Genomic DNA, 18,159 nt, shown 5'->3' on the forward strand with positions numbered 1-18,159 from the left:
CAGGCCACAACAGTGAGAGGCCCGCGTACCGCAAAAAAACCAAAAAAACCAAAAAAAACAACAACAAAAATGTGATGTCCAGAGTTGGGTGAGGGGCTCTAGCCATGATGTTATTGAGGCAAAACACCAAGGAATGATCTCACTGTTGGTGCAAGCAGCCTGCTGGGCACTAATGGAGCCTCGGACAAACATCACATCTATACTGTGATGAGACACAGCTCCCTACAAGCTCACCCTAAGCTGGTGATCACCATCTTGTCCACAGGCATATCATGAAAAAAGGGTCAGAGCTTTGCTAAAGGTCACTTATAAAGAAATAGATACAAGTGTGTGTGAGGGGGGGCGGGATCTTAAATTTGACCATCAGGAGGGAATGTATTCTGTACAGTGTCTACAAAGTTCTGTTTCTATGAAATACATTAGATAAGTTTGAACACGACCTCTGAGCTTTGAACAGGTGTCAGACTCTCCCCTCTGCAAGGTACCTGTAGAAGACGGGGCTGGTGGGGCTGCGTTGACAGTGCCCAGGTTGGTCCACCGAGAGGCAAGCCCTGCCCTGGCCATGGCACGCTGATAGCTGTCATAGAGCGTCTTTCCATACTAGGGAGAGAACACAAAAGAAGCAAGAGAGTAATCCCGAATTCTGCACTCAACTGCAAACTGCAAATTCAGGGAAAAAAGGACTTCATCGCTACTCTTTTTATTCCTTTCCTGAGATTTTTTTTAGTCGACGTATTTCAATGAAAAAAATCCACAAATCATGTTTTCATATGTTAAATAATTTTCCAGATTAGCAGAGTCAGGTAATACCTTCACCTCCCCATTAGAGGAGAGCTTTAGCCACGCGCTGTGATGACATATATCTTTATGGAATTCTACTGCAGATTGTATCTCGTGTTTCTTAATTACACACGACACTTGCAAAGCTCTCCATACATCAATAGCTGAGATGTCTCATGTGAAAGTAAATCCCTGACTCTCAGGTCATGGGAGAGGTCCATGTATCAACCACTCTCATTTACTTAAAAAAACCAATGGGCAAATAAGGTAATATCTATGGTATTGACCCCTTAATGGCATTGACTCAGTAAGAATGGATCAGCTGTTTCTCAGTAGCACAAAGACTGGACCCAGGTCAGGAGGCTGGTTAGCAAAGATAGGGTGAGTCCGAACGCTCTCTCACCTTGGCGATCCTGATTCCTGTAACCCACTGATTTAGCATTCTTGCGTCATCACAGCAGAGATACTTGATATACTGGGACTCCTTCTGAATTTGGGGATGCTAGAAAAAGCCATTTCAAAGACCGTTTATAAGCTCTTCACTTATTAGCACCTTTCAAAAACATTTAAAAATTCTCACAGTGTATGAGATTTCCTGAGAAGGTGGCCAAAATTACCAGTAGCAATTTTAGAATTAGGAACAGGAGTATATTTTTTTACAGAAGCTAAATTTGGAAAGAATTTCAGAAAGCAGTGACATGATTTATCACAAGCACTTTTTACTATATTATCAATAATCATTTCCATTCCTGCTTTTCGAATGCTTGAAAGCCTTCACATTTATCACGTTTCTAGCCCTACAAGAAGTCCAAATCATTTCTCCATTTATCAGATAAAGGAACTTACCTGATGTAATTCTTATGTCAAGGGATTAATGCTTTTGTGACTCCCCATCAGTCCTAGGGTTACTTCTGCTACCAGGGATTCAGGATTTCACCCCGTCTTCTGTCATCTCTTACCCAAATGGGCCATTCTGGCCTCCAGATGGATGGCGCAGAGAAGGAATATTTCTGTCTAATCTTAAGTGGCAACGAGCTAGGTGCTGCACTAGGGGTCATCCAGGCCTTCCAGGAGCTCCTGATCAAAGAGAACAGTGATGGGCAGGCACGAAGGGGAAGGAGAGTCACGGGTCCTTGGTCATACGGAACATCCTTGTCTTTCAGCACCAGAAACAGCTCCCTAACTTCCAATGGCATTCCTGTTCTGACTGTCTTGTAAGAGGGGCAAAACATGGGTCTCTCCAGCAATTTGATGCCTATAGTTCTTAGAAAGCAGCTGTTGTTTTGTTTTGTTTTGTTTCTGGAGGAATTTTAAAAGTTGATCTTGTTGCCTTTGGCTTGATATATTAAAATTTCTTTGGTTTGTTTTTTGGTGCATGTCACGTCATGGGAAAGCCAGGTTCCCAGGAGCAGACTTAAACTGTATTGTGCTCGCAATGAAAGCAACTGTCTAGGTAGAGGGATCCACTTAAACAGCACAATCAACAATTTCTTAAGTATATACTTCATCTAAATAGACTAAAATGTAGTCATTCCCTTAAGCATAATGGCTGTTGAGCACAAAAGAGAGGCAAGAAATCTTGACCTTGAGTTCTAACTATGGCTCCTCCTATGATCAGGAGATCAAAGTATAGACTTTGGTTCATTTTCTCCAACATTAGTGAGGTGCGTCTCACCAACTTCCTTATGTCACATGTGTACTAAGACTGTATACAGAAGAATTAAGCATCAGATGACCCTGAAGGTCTCTCGTGATCCTCAGGTTTTATGATTCTAAGATGAGCTGCCTAGTGGGCTCCTTTCTGGCTCCCTCGTGAAGGCAGGAACCTTCTAGGCTCCCAGGACATCATACAGGAAGTTCCTGTGCTCATTCTTCTGTCGTGTCTTAGGACCTTGCCAAGGGGTTTACTCCCTTGAGCTTTTTGCTGAAAAAATATTTGCAAAGACGTTTAAGGAAAAATGCTGGCTCTGTGCCACTGGTTAGACTCTTCCACCATTGGTTGCTCCTGACCACAGAAAGAGAAGCTCCTGCAGGATGTGCCAGGCAGCACACAAAGGTCAGGGCAACTGCAGATGGTTGTTCAAAGGGATCTTACAGATCCTCTAAACTTACCAGTGGGAGACCAGAGAAGTTAAGCCATTTATCCAAGGTCAAAGGGAGTGGCAGAAGCATAACAAGAACCAAGGGCCTGTGCATTCAACAGATACCTCTGGGGTGCTCAGAAATATACCAATCCCTAGGTAGACAGAGATGAGAAAGAAAGGCTCACACTGTACTTAGGAAGTGGCGGCTGGGATGTCCCTGGGGGAGACATATGTAAACAAATGTATGATCACTCTATGACATGGTAAAGATCGTAGTAAAAGTTGGAAACCAGAGAAAGGCTCTTTGGACAAAGTGACAGAATGTTATAATACATTTGAGGAACGTGTAGAAATTCCGTGTGGCCAGGACCTGGGAGCCATGGAAAGAAGAGGCAGAAAAGAAGCTGGAGAGGAAGCGGAGTCAAGGGCCTTGTGTCAAAATAGCATCTGGACGTTGTCCTCTAGGCAGTGGGGCCATCAGACCTTTGGAACAGCAGGGCATCCAGGCAGCAGTGGTGGCTGGGGCCGTGGAGTGAGGAGGAAGACAGACAGAGAGGGCTGCATGCGAGCCGTCTCTCATAGAAACCAGAACTTGAGGGACTGGACAACAGAGGGGAGAGGAGGGACTTCAAGGATGCTTTCTCTATTTCTAGCTTGGAAAAGTAGGTGGGTATTAAGGGTTTCATTGTGTCCCCTCCAAAGACATGTTGAAGTCCTAACCCTCTGTTTAGGTATCTGTGTGAATGTGACGTTATTTGAAAACAGGATTGCTGCAGATGTAATCAGGTTAAGGTGAGCTCATACTTGATTAGGCATTTATATTCTACTAGGGGAGAGAGCCAATAAAAATACAAAACACTAAGTAATGTAATTTCAGACTGTGAAGAAAATGTAGCAGAGTAAGGGTAGGGAATAGGTGAGTGATGGAGCAGAAGTCCAGAACTCTTCCCGTGACCCCTCACCACCTCTCAATGGAGCTCAATAGAGACATAATTCCTCCTGGAGGATGGTCACTTCCACTGCCCCATCATACCTCACCTCAGAATGCAGTGAGAACAAATTCACAAAGGAGCAGCTTCACAGGAAAGGGGAGTGTGCATCAAAGAGCAAGCACAAGGGCAGAAATGATTCTGGGGTACCAAGTCCTTTCTTGTGAGTATGGACAGCCTCTGGTATCTTCTTTTGTGAGTATGGTCGGTCTCTTAAAAAACTTCTTAATTTACTTTTTTAAAATTGAAATATAGTTGCTGTACAATATTACGTTAGTTTCAGGTGTACTACCTAGTGATGTGACACTTGCCTACATTATGAAATGATCACCAGGGTACGTCTAGTAACCATCTGTCACCATACAAAGTTATTGCTGTATTACTGACCATACCGCTCAACCTCTTAAAGGACAGGTGATGTCTCTACTGCCTTCTCAGAGTGTGGCCCCTGGGCCATCAACATCACCTGGGAACTTGGTGGAAGTGCAAATTCCAGGGCCTGATCCCAGACCCACAGAATCAGAAACTCTGGAGGCCCAGCCACCTGTGTTTCAACAGCTCTCCTGGTGAGTCCCAGGCACTCTGAAGTGTGACAACCACTGGTCAATAGAAATATTTAATTGGTTCTAGAGTGCAGTAAGAATGCCTTCCAGTTCTTGCTTGCTGGCTGTGTCTCTCGCCATTGCACTGACGGTCTTATGGGCATATATTGTTTAATCTGCACGGGAAGTGTTCTTTCTTAAAAAAAAAAATTGTTTATTTATCTTTTTGGCCGTGCCATGCGGCACGTAGGATCTTAGTTCCCCGACCAGGGAGATCGAACCCGTGCTCCATGCAGTGGAAGCAAGGAGTCTTAACCACTGGACCACCAGGGAAGTCCCCAGGAAGTGTGCTTATTTCCACTTTGTAGCAGACGGCAATGAAGCTTAGAGAGTCCCGACAATGCGCCAGGTGACAAGGCCAGGACTCAAATTCCCATCTTCCCGACAGCGCCCCACCACGGACTGTGAGAGTCCGTGAGTTTATCCTGAGTAAGAAACTCCCGGGCTGAACTTCTCAGCCCTTGCATGTCTGTGGAATCACACGATCTCTTAACATGCTTCGCCATAATCTCCAACTCCTTTTGCAATGTATGTGCACATTCTTTGAATTCTTTAAATCTGCTCACCCTCATGAAATATTTGCATGTCAAGAATTTTTTTCCCCACGGTAGACAGAAAGGCACATAAATGACCAAAATGTTCATAAACAAATTAGGTTCTCCAAACGATGACAGACACTTTTACTCAGCAAATGAATAGAAATTCCTAATATTTCGGGAAGGAACTGAGAAGCATGCCTAAGAGCAAATTAAGCAGGGTGATTGCCCGTAAGGAAACTGGCTTGAGAACAGAACTGATCATTCTGAGGAAAGGGAAATGTGGGTTCCCCTTGGGTTGTTTGTCCTGATTCATGTTTGTTCTTGGATCATCAGGCCTGCTTTTTTTTCACCTCTGAGCCCTCTCTCCCATCTGGAAGGCCCTGCCCTCGGTCTCAGCGTTGCCACGCTCAGTGCAGCCCAGGGTGACCTGTGTCCCAGATCAGACCGTTCAGCCCATGATTCTGGGACCTAGTTCCAAGCTTGTGAGTCAGCACCAGAAACCGCATTCCCACCCTGCTCACTGGGTCTCAATCCTCAGCCTGGGAACCTCTGGGTCTGAGAGCTCTTCTTTCTCTTGCTGGAAATCCCTCCTCCAGCCTCTGGACGCTGACCATGGGTTTGGGCCCTTGCCCCCTTCTGACAACGTTCATTCTATTTGTCCGGTCTGAAGTGGATTTCGTCACCAGCTGGTAAGCCCTGACTGTTGACGCTTAGAGTCAGAACACATTCTGATCCTCTGAGTGTAAAACTTGACTGTGCTGAGGAAAAACTAAGATTCCTGGGCCCCATCCTTAAATGGTTTGATTCAGTGGGTCCCGGCCCTGGAAACTGTATTTCTAACCAGCCTCCCCTGACTCTGATTCAGCCAGTTTATTGACCAGCATTGCAGAACCTCTCTCTAAAACCTTCTCCCTACCTAAGAGATGTGGGCAGTGCTGCAGAGGTGCAGTGCATGCCCATGTGCAAAGGAGGGCCTCCATTTTGGTAATTTCTCAGGGTCTCAGGATTGCAAACAAGGGCCATGGGGGCAGACAGAAACACAATGAAGACAAAGTTCAAGGGCGGCTTGGGCTGGGGGGAGGCAGAGAAGAGATTCTGTGTCCTAGCAAACAGTGTCCGAGAGAATGGCCTCTGGGCCACCACCCGGCTTCTCATCCTGGCTCAGCAACTTCCTGATCGGGAGTCTCTGTGCCCAGGTTCCACATCTACAAACGAGGGAGAATTGTGGCTCTCACCTCATAAGGCTGATAAAGGGATTAAGTGAGTTAATATATGGAAAGTGCTTAAATCATTGCATTACACATGAAACATTTCTCGTGTGCTTTTCGTTCATTAAGAAATGTCATTTTCTGACAAAGGGATAGAAATGAAGAATAGCTTAGTGGTGACCAGGGGGTGAGATGGGGATGGGAATAGGAGCGAAGTGGGTGTAGTTATAAAGGAGGGTACGTTGTGGTGATGGGAATGCTCTGAATCTTGACTGGACCAATGTTAATATCCTGGTTATGACACGGTACCACGGTTTTGCCAGACGTTACCATTGGAAGAAACTGGGTAAATGGCACACGGGACCTCTCTGTAGTATTTCTTACAATTGCATATGGATATACAATTCTCAAAATAAAGTTTAAGTAAAAAAGAAAAGAAATGGCATTTCCTTCAAACTGCTGCATTTTATTTATTTATTTATTTTTTGCTCTACATGGGCCTCTCACTGCTGTAGCCTCTCCCGTTGCGGAGCACAGGCTCCGGACGCACAGGCTCAGCGGCCATGGCTTACGGGCCCAGCCGCTCCGCAGCATGTGGGATCTTCCCAGACTGGGGCACGAACCCACATCCCCTGCATCGGTAGGCGGACTCTCAACCACTGCGCCACCAGGGAAGCCCCAAACTGCTGCATTTTTAAAAGACAAATGGGAGCAGTAGAAGGGGATGCCCAGGCTGTCTGTGCCCCATCAGGGTTTTGAGAATGGTTGGGTCAAGGCGATACCCAACTCCTGGAGTAACAGGCGTGTGACAGTGGCACACGAGTGTGGGCGCCTCTGAAATGATGGAGTGGGTTCATGATCATCTCCAGTGACAGGGTTCTTGATAAAGAATACGTTTGCTACCAATGTAAATGAAAGCACTGTCCTTAATTTGTGAAAATGATGTAAAACTATAGTATAGACTGGCCCACTTCCTCGGTAGAGGTGACAGCTTTGCCAGGAGCACATATGCACACACAGTGTCCAGCTTTGGACGTTTCCAGAAACATGGTAATGGGGTCTTCCTGGGGGTGGATGGGTGACGGACGTACAAAGGTGCCTCACCAGGAACCTGGTCTCATTAACACCTGTTCCATAGACTTCTAACCCAGAAGGAAACAGAGGAACCCCGATTCAGAAAGGAGAAATTCTGGGGGATTTCAGGGAGGGGCAATATTGGGGTTGGGGATTAAGAGATAAAAACCATTAGGTATAAAATAAGCTACAAAGATATACTGTGTAACACAGGGAATATAGCCAATATTTTATAATAACTATAAATGGAGTATAACCTTTAAAAATTGTGAATCACTATATTGTACACCTGTAACTTATATGCCATTGCACAGCAACTATAGTTCAATTAAAAAATAATAAAAAATGAAGTATATTTGTAGGAAAAAAAAAATTCTGTACACAGCCCTGCACCGGGGCCAAGTGGAATGTGCCAACCCCTGCTCTCTGGTGTGAGGCTGTGAAGGGAAAGGAATCTGTGAGGTCGGAGAAAATGGCGTGGCCAGAACAGCTGCATAAATTCCCTGAGTTCATTTCTAGGGGTCAGTCGTTACAGCTGGCAGATAAAAGTTACTTTTGGGGCTTCCCTGGTGGCGCAGTGGTTGGGGGTCCGTCTGCCGATGCAGGGGACATGGGTTCGTGCCCCGGTCCGGGAGGGTCCCGCGAGCTGTGGCCGCTGGGCCTGCGCGTCCGGAGCCTGTGCTCCGTGACGGGAGGGGCCACAGCGGTGAGAGGCCCGCGTACCGCAAAAAAAAAAAAAAGTTACTTTTGCCCAACCTTCCAAAATATGGTGCTAATGTCAACCTTACCAGACACCTGATAATACATATTGCCTTTTGATAATATGCACCTTAAAAAGTTTCAAGACCCAGTAATGCTAGTTTTAGAAAAAGATATATTTTCCTGTTTTTTGTATTTTCTATATTTTTCTAGAAAATCTTGTCAACTTCCTAATTTCTAAAGATGTCTTACAATGGAGTAAGAGTCTGATAAATAAAGAACTAAAAGACTGATTGTCTTGTCAATAAAATTGTAACTAAAATTTGTTCAAAATATAGAGTTCTCTTTTTCATAAAGTGATGAAGAAATCCAGACAGATTGACTTGAAAGTTTGAGACTCAAATAACAGGCTTTGGAGAAATGATCTGAGTTGGTAGAAATGTTTCCCCCTTTCCTATTTTGGTTTACAATAAAAAGCTTATTATGTTATACTTGTAGTTAACTGTATAACATTTAACATTTTTCTTCTTAAAAGGAAACATTACCTTAAATTGCTTACAGATCTAAAGTAAGGACTTCTTAAACCTACCTTTAAAACAAAGCAGTAGTCAGTGGGTGCTTTGTATTTCATTTTACACTGAATCCCATAGTAAATGTTGACATTTTCAAACTGTATAAAACATGCCAGATCTCGAGAGGTCTGAAAGAGAAGGAAAAAATAACCTCAACCTAGCTGACAAGTAGTATTTTTCTAAGGTCGTTCTTCATGGCACAACGAGGCATTACATTTTAGTAGGAAAATACAGAATTTCAGGTAATTTATATAAGCATCTACCACGTATAGCTTTCTAAAAGCCAAGCCTACATTTTAAGAAGGAAAGAGCACATCCAGGCAAAACAGCATGCCACAGACCAAAAGTGGAGCAAAAGATTATACTGCTGTTCTAGCACCTACGCGTGGACTCCCAGAGATGACTGGAATCATTACTGATGGGGTTCAGACAAGGTGACCGAGCACCTCGTCAAATATTTCATTTTGTCTTTTGCCATTCTAAGTCATTGATGGATTTCATGACTGAGCATTTAGAAAAAAGTCCCCCTCAGGATGAACAATGAGAGCTAAATTTGATGCTCAGAAAATTTGCACACACTTCATACACTTCTTCCTGAGGAGAAAAGATTCCTTTCATGCCTTCTCTTTAGGGCTGGTGGTGTTGCTGTGGAAACAGAACCCTCTCCTCCATATATAATATGCATTGAGAAGACATCAACCTCTAATCTACATATTTGGTTACACTTCAATTACAAATTTGTTCTGTTACTTTTCCCCCCTCACGTTCTATAATTCTTTACTGAGTTAATGAATAAAAAAATAAAGGGTAGAATTGCTACATCTCAATGCACAATTATTCCTTTATATATGGTAGTATACTTTTTTCTTGTAAGATATTTTCTTCTGATTTTCAAAGTTTTAGTTTTTTTATTAGAAAAATAAAACATTCATCATAATTTTAAAAATAAGTTATTTTATATATAGTAAAACAAAAATTTTCCTTCATCACTTTTTTTTTTCTAATTTCATTCTCTTCTCCAGAGAAGACATTCTTCCAAACGTTTTTGGGGATACATTTATATACCTATGTATGTGTAGACATACCCACATACATATATACAATTATTAAAATATAAATGAGATTTTACTCTCAATATTTTTCCATGACTTTGTTCTTTTTCTTAACAATATATCTTGGGGTCTTTCTATGTTAGGACATATGAAAGGATATATCACATTCTTTGTATAGCTGCATAACATTACACTGTATAGATGTAGCTATTTATTCCACCATCCTGCTATAGATGACTAGTGGTCACTTCGATATTTTGCTATTACAAAATATATTGTGCATATGAGCAAATGTTTCTGTGGGGTAGATTGCCAAACATGGAGCTGTCCTTGGAAGGGGTATTCCCTATTATATTTGCAAAAATTTTGCTAAACTGTCCCCCAAGTTGGCTGTACTACCTTACATTACAAACTTTCGTACAAAAGAGTGCCCATTTTTCTTACCCACTCCTGATGAAATTTGCATATCATCAATATTGTTAGTGTTATCAATCTCACGGGAGGAGAAATTTCACTTATTTACATTTTCCCGATTACTAATAAGATAGAGCAACTTTTTAATTATTCACTGGCTACTGATATTTCTGTTTCTGTGAATTCTCACTTAGTAAGCATTGCTGTTTTTCTATGAGTATGTTTATCTTTTTCTTAATGAGTTGTTGAAGTCTTTTTATGGATATTCGTAGCAGGTTATACACGCTGCAAATGTACTCTCTGACTCTAGAGCTAGTCTTTAACTTCTTGTTTGGTATCTCTGGCCATAAGGAGTTAAGCACAACTTTATATATAGTCAAATCTGCCAATTTTCTTTGTTAAAATTTTGAGTTTTTAGTCTTGTTTAAGAAGGCTTCCCCACTGCCAAATTATGAGAATATTGACCACATATTTTCTCCTAATATTTTGTAATTTTGTTCAAATACATTTAATCAACGTAAGATTTAATTTGGAACATGGTATGAGGTAGGAAGCTATATTTTTTAATGGATATACAATTATTTCAATGCTATTTGTTGAGTATCACATTCTTTCCCCACTGCTATAAAATGCTCACTTGAATTTCTCTTATATTAGATGGCTCTCTGTTGATCTGTTTTCTCTTCCTGTACTGTTTTTGTCTAATGTTTTGACATTTGGGAGGAGGGGTTCTTCCATAATGTTCTTTAAAATTTTTGTGTGTGTCTGTTTTGGAACCGCATCTCTTTCTGATGAATTTTAGAATCAGTTTTTGAACTTCAAGTAAAAAGAATCCTATTGAAATTTTTTTATTGGAATTGAATATATAGAAAAATTGGGGGGAGAATTAATATCTTTTCATCTAGCAACATTGTACATTTCTGTTTATTCAGTTCGAACTCATTTCCTTTATTAAATTTTCTATTTTATGCCATATAAGATCTTGAACCTTTCTTGTTAAGTTTATTGTCAGGTATTTTGTATTTTTTTGTTCTTGCAATGCATGGAATCTTTTGCAGCATATTTAATTTGCATATTGTTTATATAAAGGAAAACAATTTCTTATTTGGTAAGTTTATTTGGTCCATTGGGACCAAACTCTTAAGTTTTTCAGTTGAGTGTCTTATATTGTCTGGTAGAAAATCATGTTGACTGTGAATAAAGAGAGTTTTGCCTCTTCTTTTCCAGTAATTATACTTGTTATTCTTTTTCTTGACTTCCTGGCTAGTTCCTCCATTAGTGTTAATGGCAGCAGAGACAGAAAGGATGCCTGTCCAACTCCAATGTGAATGCTTCTAATTTTCGTCCCTAAGTGTGTTGTTTTTGATAGGCTTGTATGTCTCACTTATATGTAAATGCCAAAGACATAACATCTCTAAAATAAAACAAATAATTTGTGGGTCAACTGTTATGACCCCACGCTTGGGACTGGAATGAAGATAGCACAGATGGGAAAAGTATGAATTCTAAGACTGAAACGAAATAGGAGTGGTAGCTGCTCTGGACCAAGAATTTCCCATAATGCTCTCCTGCATTCCACAGAGATGACAGTCTTCTAACTAGTGGGAATAGCCCTGGATAGTCACTATGACTTCACCTGCAAGGGATGTGGGTCAAGCCTTATTAGAAGCAGCCTGCAATTTGAAAATATGCCGTTGGGGGGTGCCCTGGATTTGGCAGTGAAGGCAAGACGCTTTGGCTTACTCCAGGTATAGAAAGAGAGACAGACTACAACTTTGCAAAGGTGAGCAAAGGATGGAAATGGCCATCCTCTAAGAAAGGTCTTAGAAAAAGCTAAGAGTTAGAATGAGAGTTAAAATTACATTTCAAAGAAGACAAACTTACTATGTGCTTGGGGATTTGAGGCAATAATCCTAAATTACCAAGTAGAAGTGAAATGATATCTAAGATACTCTGCTAAATTAGGCAGGGAAATGCATATAATATAATTCAGAGAACAATTTAAATATTCAAGTTATAAAAGCTAAAATCTAAGTTAAACTCTATCAAGACTTCTAATACCACTATGATTCCAGATAAAAGAAGTTTTACTGTAATGACTACAGAACAATAGAGTAAAAAGGGGGGGAAAGGTCCTCAAAGATCGATATGTAAAGAAATAAATTAATTTCTAGAAAAGTGCTTCAGTCATAATTTCTGAAACCTGACTTTAAAGTAGATAAAACTCTTCACCTTCAAGAGAGAGCAGTGGAAAGATTCAGGATTTCTGTAATTCTATCCTAATAGGATATGTATCTGTATAAACATTGTAGTAACACGAATCTCACAGCAAAGTAGAATGTATTTAAATTACCACCTGAGGATTTCTTTACTTTCACTTTCATGAAATGCCTTTTTGCAAAAGCATATCTTTTTTTTCTGACCTTAGTCTTTCCTTTGGGGACATAATAAATTCCAGAAGCTCGTAAAAGAAAATAGCGCCTTTTCCAGGATTTCTTCCCATCTTCTTTCAAATAAAGAGCTCCCTCTAGTTCTGGCACAATGATGGATGTTCCACAAAAACTCTCCTGAAATTGAGATTCCAATGATATAAAACCCATGAAAGATAAAACACATATTTTGTTCACATTTAAACAAACTGTGGCCAGCTAGCCTTCAAGCTAAAAATCGTTTTGTCTACAGCTTTGATTGAATGCATATATTGACACTGCATACCATTTGCCAAAAGACAGGAAGAACATGGTGGTTGAGTCTCAGCTCCTGAGTTAGACTTCCAGGCTTCTTGACCACTTAGCTCTGTGACCCTGAGCAAGTGACTCAACCTCGGTGCCTTTACTTGCAAAATCAGAGTAACGATAGCCCCAACTTCATAAGGAAGGTTGTGAGTACAATCTTGGTATATTATAAAAGAAAGCATTACATAAAGTCTATTTCTGTTACTGTAAGTTGATAAATAGAAAACTTATTCCTGTACCTGTAAGTGAAAAAATTACTGTTTCACTGCTAGTAAATGGAAAAATTAAAATATACAATTCTATACATAAAATATTTTGTACATTAATATTTTATTTTTGGCATAATTTTCTTTTCTTTTACATTGAGATACAATTGATATAGAATATGTATTAGTTTTCAGTATACAACCTATGATCTGATGTATGTATATATTGCAAAATGATCACCATCTTAAGTGTAGTTAACATCTATCACCTCACGCAGTTACACATCCTTTTTTTCTTATGATGAGAACTTTTAAGATCTACTCTTTTAGCAACTTTCAAATATACAATACAGTATTGTTAGCTATAGTCACCATGCCGTACATTACATCCCCAGGACTTATTTATTTTATAACTGGAAGTTTGTACCTCTTGACCCCCTTTAGCCATTTCATGCATCCCTACCCCTGCCTCTGGCAATCACAAATCTCTTCTGTGTATCTATGATTTCAGGTTTTTTGTTTTTTGATTCCACACATAGATGAGACGTACAGCTATTTGTCTTTCTCTGTCTGACTTATTTCACTTAGCACTCAAGTTCCATCCATGTTGTCAAAAATGGCAAGATTTCCTTTTCGGGGGATAGTTTCTTATCAAAGAAGAAAGAAGACAATTATTAATACTGTAGTATCAGAAAAGGATAGTGACAAAGTACATTTTCTAGGTGCAGATGTTTAAAAATCAAAACATGCATAGAATTATATAATTCTTAATAAATTTCTTTTAAAAGCAGTAAAAGAAAATTACATATTATTCTATCTTTCAGTTCAAACACTCAAACTTATTTTTGGCTTTGCTTTTTTATAACTCTCAACCTCCTTTCATTCAGTCTCATAAAAGCAGAATAAACTTAATTTTGCATCCTTCAAGTAAATGTATGTGTAGTGGATCTGGGTGACATCTTTGTTCATATCTTTCCCAGTTTCCCCCAGTTTAGCTGGTATTAGTTGCCTTGTCAATATTCTCTCTCTTTCTCTCTCTCTTTTTTTTTTGGTCAGCATAAATTTCCTTTAATAATTCCTCCATTTCCAGTAGGATTTCATTTTGAGGTTTAACGTATCAAGCCAGTATAATGTTTTACAGTTTTAGTAATTCTGGATTCCGAGTCCTTTAAGATGAAAATGGAAGTGCAAAGTTTACTTAAGAAATTTCATTTTCTTCGTTTGTAACATCTAAGTCTTCATCCTCTTCATCATCATCTCCTGCTTGTTGATCCTTTCTTAGTCGACAGGTGGATACCTGTCCTGTTCCAGATGCACACTTAGCTGACACTGATCTCTGAAGACGTGACTTTGAATTTGCTCTTATGATATCTAAATGGGATGAACAATCTGGTGGATACAGAGAATTTCAGAAAACTCTAAATCTTCTTCACCAATCTTTTGTGTATTTTGGTAGGTAGTAGTGGAGACGTCTAAAGCTTTGCCGTGAAATAACATTTCGATAGTGATAAATTCTGAAAATATAGTCTTTATATTGTTTTCTGCTTTTCAAAATTGTCAGTAGTTTCCTCCAGACGACGAGTTGTTCTAGTAGCATACATTGTAGCTCTTTGTAATTCAGCTTCTTTTTAAAATATTAATTAATTAATTAATTAATTTATGTTTGGTTGCATTGGGTCTTCATTGCTGTGCGCGGGGTTTCTCTAGTTGCGGCAAGGGGGGCTACTCTCTGTTGCGATGTGCGGGCTTCTCATTGCGGTGGCTTCTCTTGTTGCGGAGCACAGGCTCTAGGCATGCGGGCTTCAGTAGTTGTGGCACACGGGCTTCAGTAGTTGTGGCACACGGGCTCAGGAGTTGTGGCTTGCGGGCTCAGCAGTTGTGGCTCGTGGGCTCTAGAGCGCAGGTTCAGTAGTTGTGGTGCACGGGCTTCGTTGCTCTGCAGCATGTGGGATCTTCCCGGACCAGGGCTTGAACCCGTGTCCCCTGCAGTGGCAGGTGGCTTCTTAACCACTGTGCCACCAGGGAAGTCCCTGTAATTCAGTTTCTGCCTGTGAAATAACATGTCGATCAGATGGGTTTCTCTGACGTGTTCTTTCTGAGTTAACTTAACTGTTTAACTCCTCAATTCTTTGCCGTTAATGTTGCTTTGAGGTCATCTGGTTTCATTTTTACAGTGGTTCCGTAACCGAAAGTGGGGTCCAGCTGCTTGCTGCTCAAAAGTCATTATAAAGAGGCCAGTCTGGTGGAAAGGAAAGTTTGCTTTATTCTGAATGCCGGCAACCGGTGGGGAGGGTGGACGCCTATCCAAAGGCCAACTCCCCCCACTGACAGTCAGAGGGCAAGAGCTTTTATAGGTGGAGGGAGGGGGTTACATGCAGAAGCAGCACAGTCAGCTCTGACCGTCATCTTGACATTGATCATCAGTGGTCTGATCAGCGTCATCTTGTTTTAGGTACAGTTAATCTTTAGTTCCAGGGTTGGTTTGTTTCCATTTCTCTGAGGCCGATTCTCGGAATTGTGGCAGCTTATGTCATGACTACAGTCTGGTCATCATGTAGTTAACTTCTTCCACCTGGTGGGGTTTTCAGTACCTATAAGACAGCTCACAGGATATGGCGCAGAATGTGATCTATGGCCCTTGAGGAGGAACCAAATGTCCTTGACTTTGCTTAATGACTCAACTATTATTATTTGGTCTCCTTTGACTGTTTTCCTTTGTTTCTGCATTTTCTCACTTCTCGGATTAAGCTTATTCTTTGGCTAATGTTTTTCCACAGACAAAAGGCAGGCTGAGGACATGGCGGGCACAGGGTCCTGCTCCCTTCCACTTCCAGAAGCTTGCAAAGGTTCGACTACTTCGGCTTCAACTCTTTCAGCCTCTGCTTGTCGATAATCCTGAAGTTTGGCAAACTCATCAGCCAAGTTTTTCAGGCCCTGCTTTAAATTTGGGGTCTCCACAGAGGCTCACACGTTGATGTCATTCCTCAGGAGGTCTGCTCTGTCTCCGCACATAAGCAGCAGCGATCTGGCACAAAACACTTCTCGTCCCGGTTTTCCAAGCTGTGCCTCCACATCTGGCCTCGCGTGTGGTGGGAGACCCCGGGCTGGGGCCCGACCACAGGGGCTCCGAGGCGCCCGGGCATGCGCGGGGGGTGCGAGAGCCCTTCAATGATCTCTTAAATTCAAGCAGATTTGGGGTCCAAGTTTGAAAGCAGGATAATGCTGATTTTTCACAGCATAACATGCTTTGTATTTTCTTTCCCATCCGGCTTTTGAAAAACTGCTGAAGTCTTCCAACAAGACCTATTCAGGCAATTGTATAAACCAAGGCATAGCCAGTCCTTGATTTACAGACAGCTGCTGATGCAATAAGCACTGATTAACGGCCAAGGGCTGTGTCAGGAAACTGCTCACTCCCCTTCCATGTCTGTCTGTGTCCATCACTGCTGGGGATGCTCAGAACCCGAATCTCCCTGCTGCTGGGGATGCCTGGTGCTTTATCTCCCTCAACTCAACCTGGAGACTCTTTGATAAATGCAGAAAGAATGTCCCCACTCCCCCCGTTGGCCTCCCTGGGAAATACCCACTGTGTTCTTGGTCCCAGGAACCAAAACTTGTAGCCTGTCTCCAGGACCTTGGGAGTGCATGGCAGCAAGGTTGTAGGGCCTGCTCCATCGGGAACAGGGCTGGGAGCGCTGGCAGGGCTAGAACCCTGTGCAGGGGTCTGGGCAGGCCTTGGTACCTGGGAGAGGGTGCCCTTCAGCATCAGTGAATTGGCTCCAGATGGGAATGTGGGCCAAGGTGTCAACAGGTCTTCTGAGTTTTCAAGAGAAGCCCCAAATCTCCTAACTCAAGAAAAGGTCAACATGTTGTCGGGGACAACAAAAATCTGTCTGGGGCTCCTATGCCCATTTGTGATCTGGCGTGCATCTGCATTAGGGTCGGGGAACAGAGCCTCGATTGTGAGCAAAGTTGCTATGTGAAAACTCATTAGAAGTTTCAGAAAATCAACCGTCAAATGAACTTCTGGAACACAGCCCTGTAAGTGATAATCCAGACATGTGTACCATACTTTACATGCTGTGTTTCCACTGCCTCCCTAAGTCTTTGTAATAATTCAATACAATACAGGAAACCAAGGTTCTTGGACTTGCCCAATAACACATGACCTTCAACAGGCAGAGGCAAGCTCAGATCAGATCTCTTAACTGCAATCTCACACTTTCTACCACACCTGGCTGCTGGAAGGGCACCTTAGAATTCACTGCAAAGAAGTCACGCCTGACTGTGGAGCACATAAACAATGAAATATATGGTCAGAGATGAGTTTTATGTGGATTCATGTCTTTTAGTCAAGAATTACGAATCCAACTTCATGAAAAGTGAAATATATTGTCGAAAGCAAAACTTTTTAACAACTGACTCCAAGAACCAGTTTAATTGTCTAAATAGCTATAATTTAGTAATGATTTGATTTTAAAACCCCAAGTTAAAATTTCAGTGTGTCTCAGAATCGCCCATTGTTCTGAGAAGCAAATCATTTAAAAATACAGTTAACTCTCTTTTATTCTACTCTACAAAATTAAACATACCTCAAGCAAGGACTCCTTGTTCTTCGCATTCATTTTCTCATTTGTTTCCTTGCTTTCTTTTTTTCCTCTGTTATCCAAGTAAAAATTCTAAATAAAATAGTAAAAGGTCAGATCAGTAAGTGTTCATTACCATGGTAGCCACTGCACGGAACTCGCAGTCTTGCTGGAGAGAGGAGACATACCTGGAGGAAGTAAACTGTCGACCACAGTGTATGGTCTCTGTCAATCAAGTGCGTATGGAGGGACTTGCTAAGTGCTGACCACTGCTCCACTGGCCAGAAGTAACACCTTCCCTTCCTCCCAGAGTGCACATTCAATGAAGAAACAAGCAAAGAGAGAGACCACAAGCAAAGGATACAATGTCATTTAATTGTTAAATTCCATGGTCTAGAACATGAGTCAAATGCTGGAAGCTGGGAGACCCCAGTGCCCTTGGAAGAGCCCAGAACCGGAGGATGGTAGAGCCCGTGTCCCATGTCCCAGGCCTTTGATCACTATGTAGGATCCCAAGGCCTTGAGGACTAGAGATTCTGGCTTATCTAGAGAAGCATGAAATGTGGATTTTTATAAGCGTTGGCAACTAATTTTAATTTTTAAAAACGACGTGGGTCAA

The 18,159-nt window shown here is 41.6% G+C and overlaps 1 protein-coding gene and 1 pseudogene across 3 annotated transcripts in view; both read right to left on the reverse strand.

Moving 5' to 3' along the window:
- APBB1IP (amyloid beta precursor protein binding family B member 1 interacting protein) overlaps window positions 1-18,159 on the reverse strand; it is a gene marked incomplete at its 5' end in the record, with an annotated part of 60,167 nt that overhangs the window by 12,398 nt on the left and 29,610 nt on the right. Inside the window, 5 exons of one of the 2 annotated variants that reach the window (XM_082833050.1) lie at window positions 486-600; window positions 1,184-1,282; window positions 8,565-8,675; window positions 12,437-12,580; window positions 17,547-17,633. In XM_082833050.1, the coding sequence (XP_082689176.1) occupies window positions 486-600; window positions 1,184-1,282; window positions 8,565-8,675; window positions 12,437-12,580; window positions 17,547-17,633 (556 nt within the window). The remainder of the gene's footprint in view (window positions 1-485; window positions 601-1,183; window positions 1,283-8,564; window positions 8,676-12,436; window positions 12,581-17,546; window positions 17,634-18,159) is intronic. The other variant, XM_082833051.1, reaches the window with a different exon arrangement.
- Window positions 13,843-16,219, reverse strand: LOC309960562 (CBY1-interacting BAR domain-containing protein 1-like; annotated as a pseudogene). The gene is made up of 2 exons: window positions 15,783-16,219; window positions 13,843-14,578 (listed from the first exon to the last, which is right to left on the reverse strand). The product of its transcript is annotated as a CBY1-interacting BAR domain-containing protein 1-like (transcript).

Source organism: Leucopleurus acutus (genome assembly GCF_964270905.1).
Source record: "Leucopleurus acutus genome assembly, chromosome: 1".
Lineage (NCBI taxonomy): Eukaryota > Metazoa > Chordata > Mammalia > Artiodactyla > Delphinidae > Leucopleurus > Leucopleurus acutus.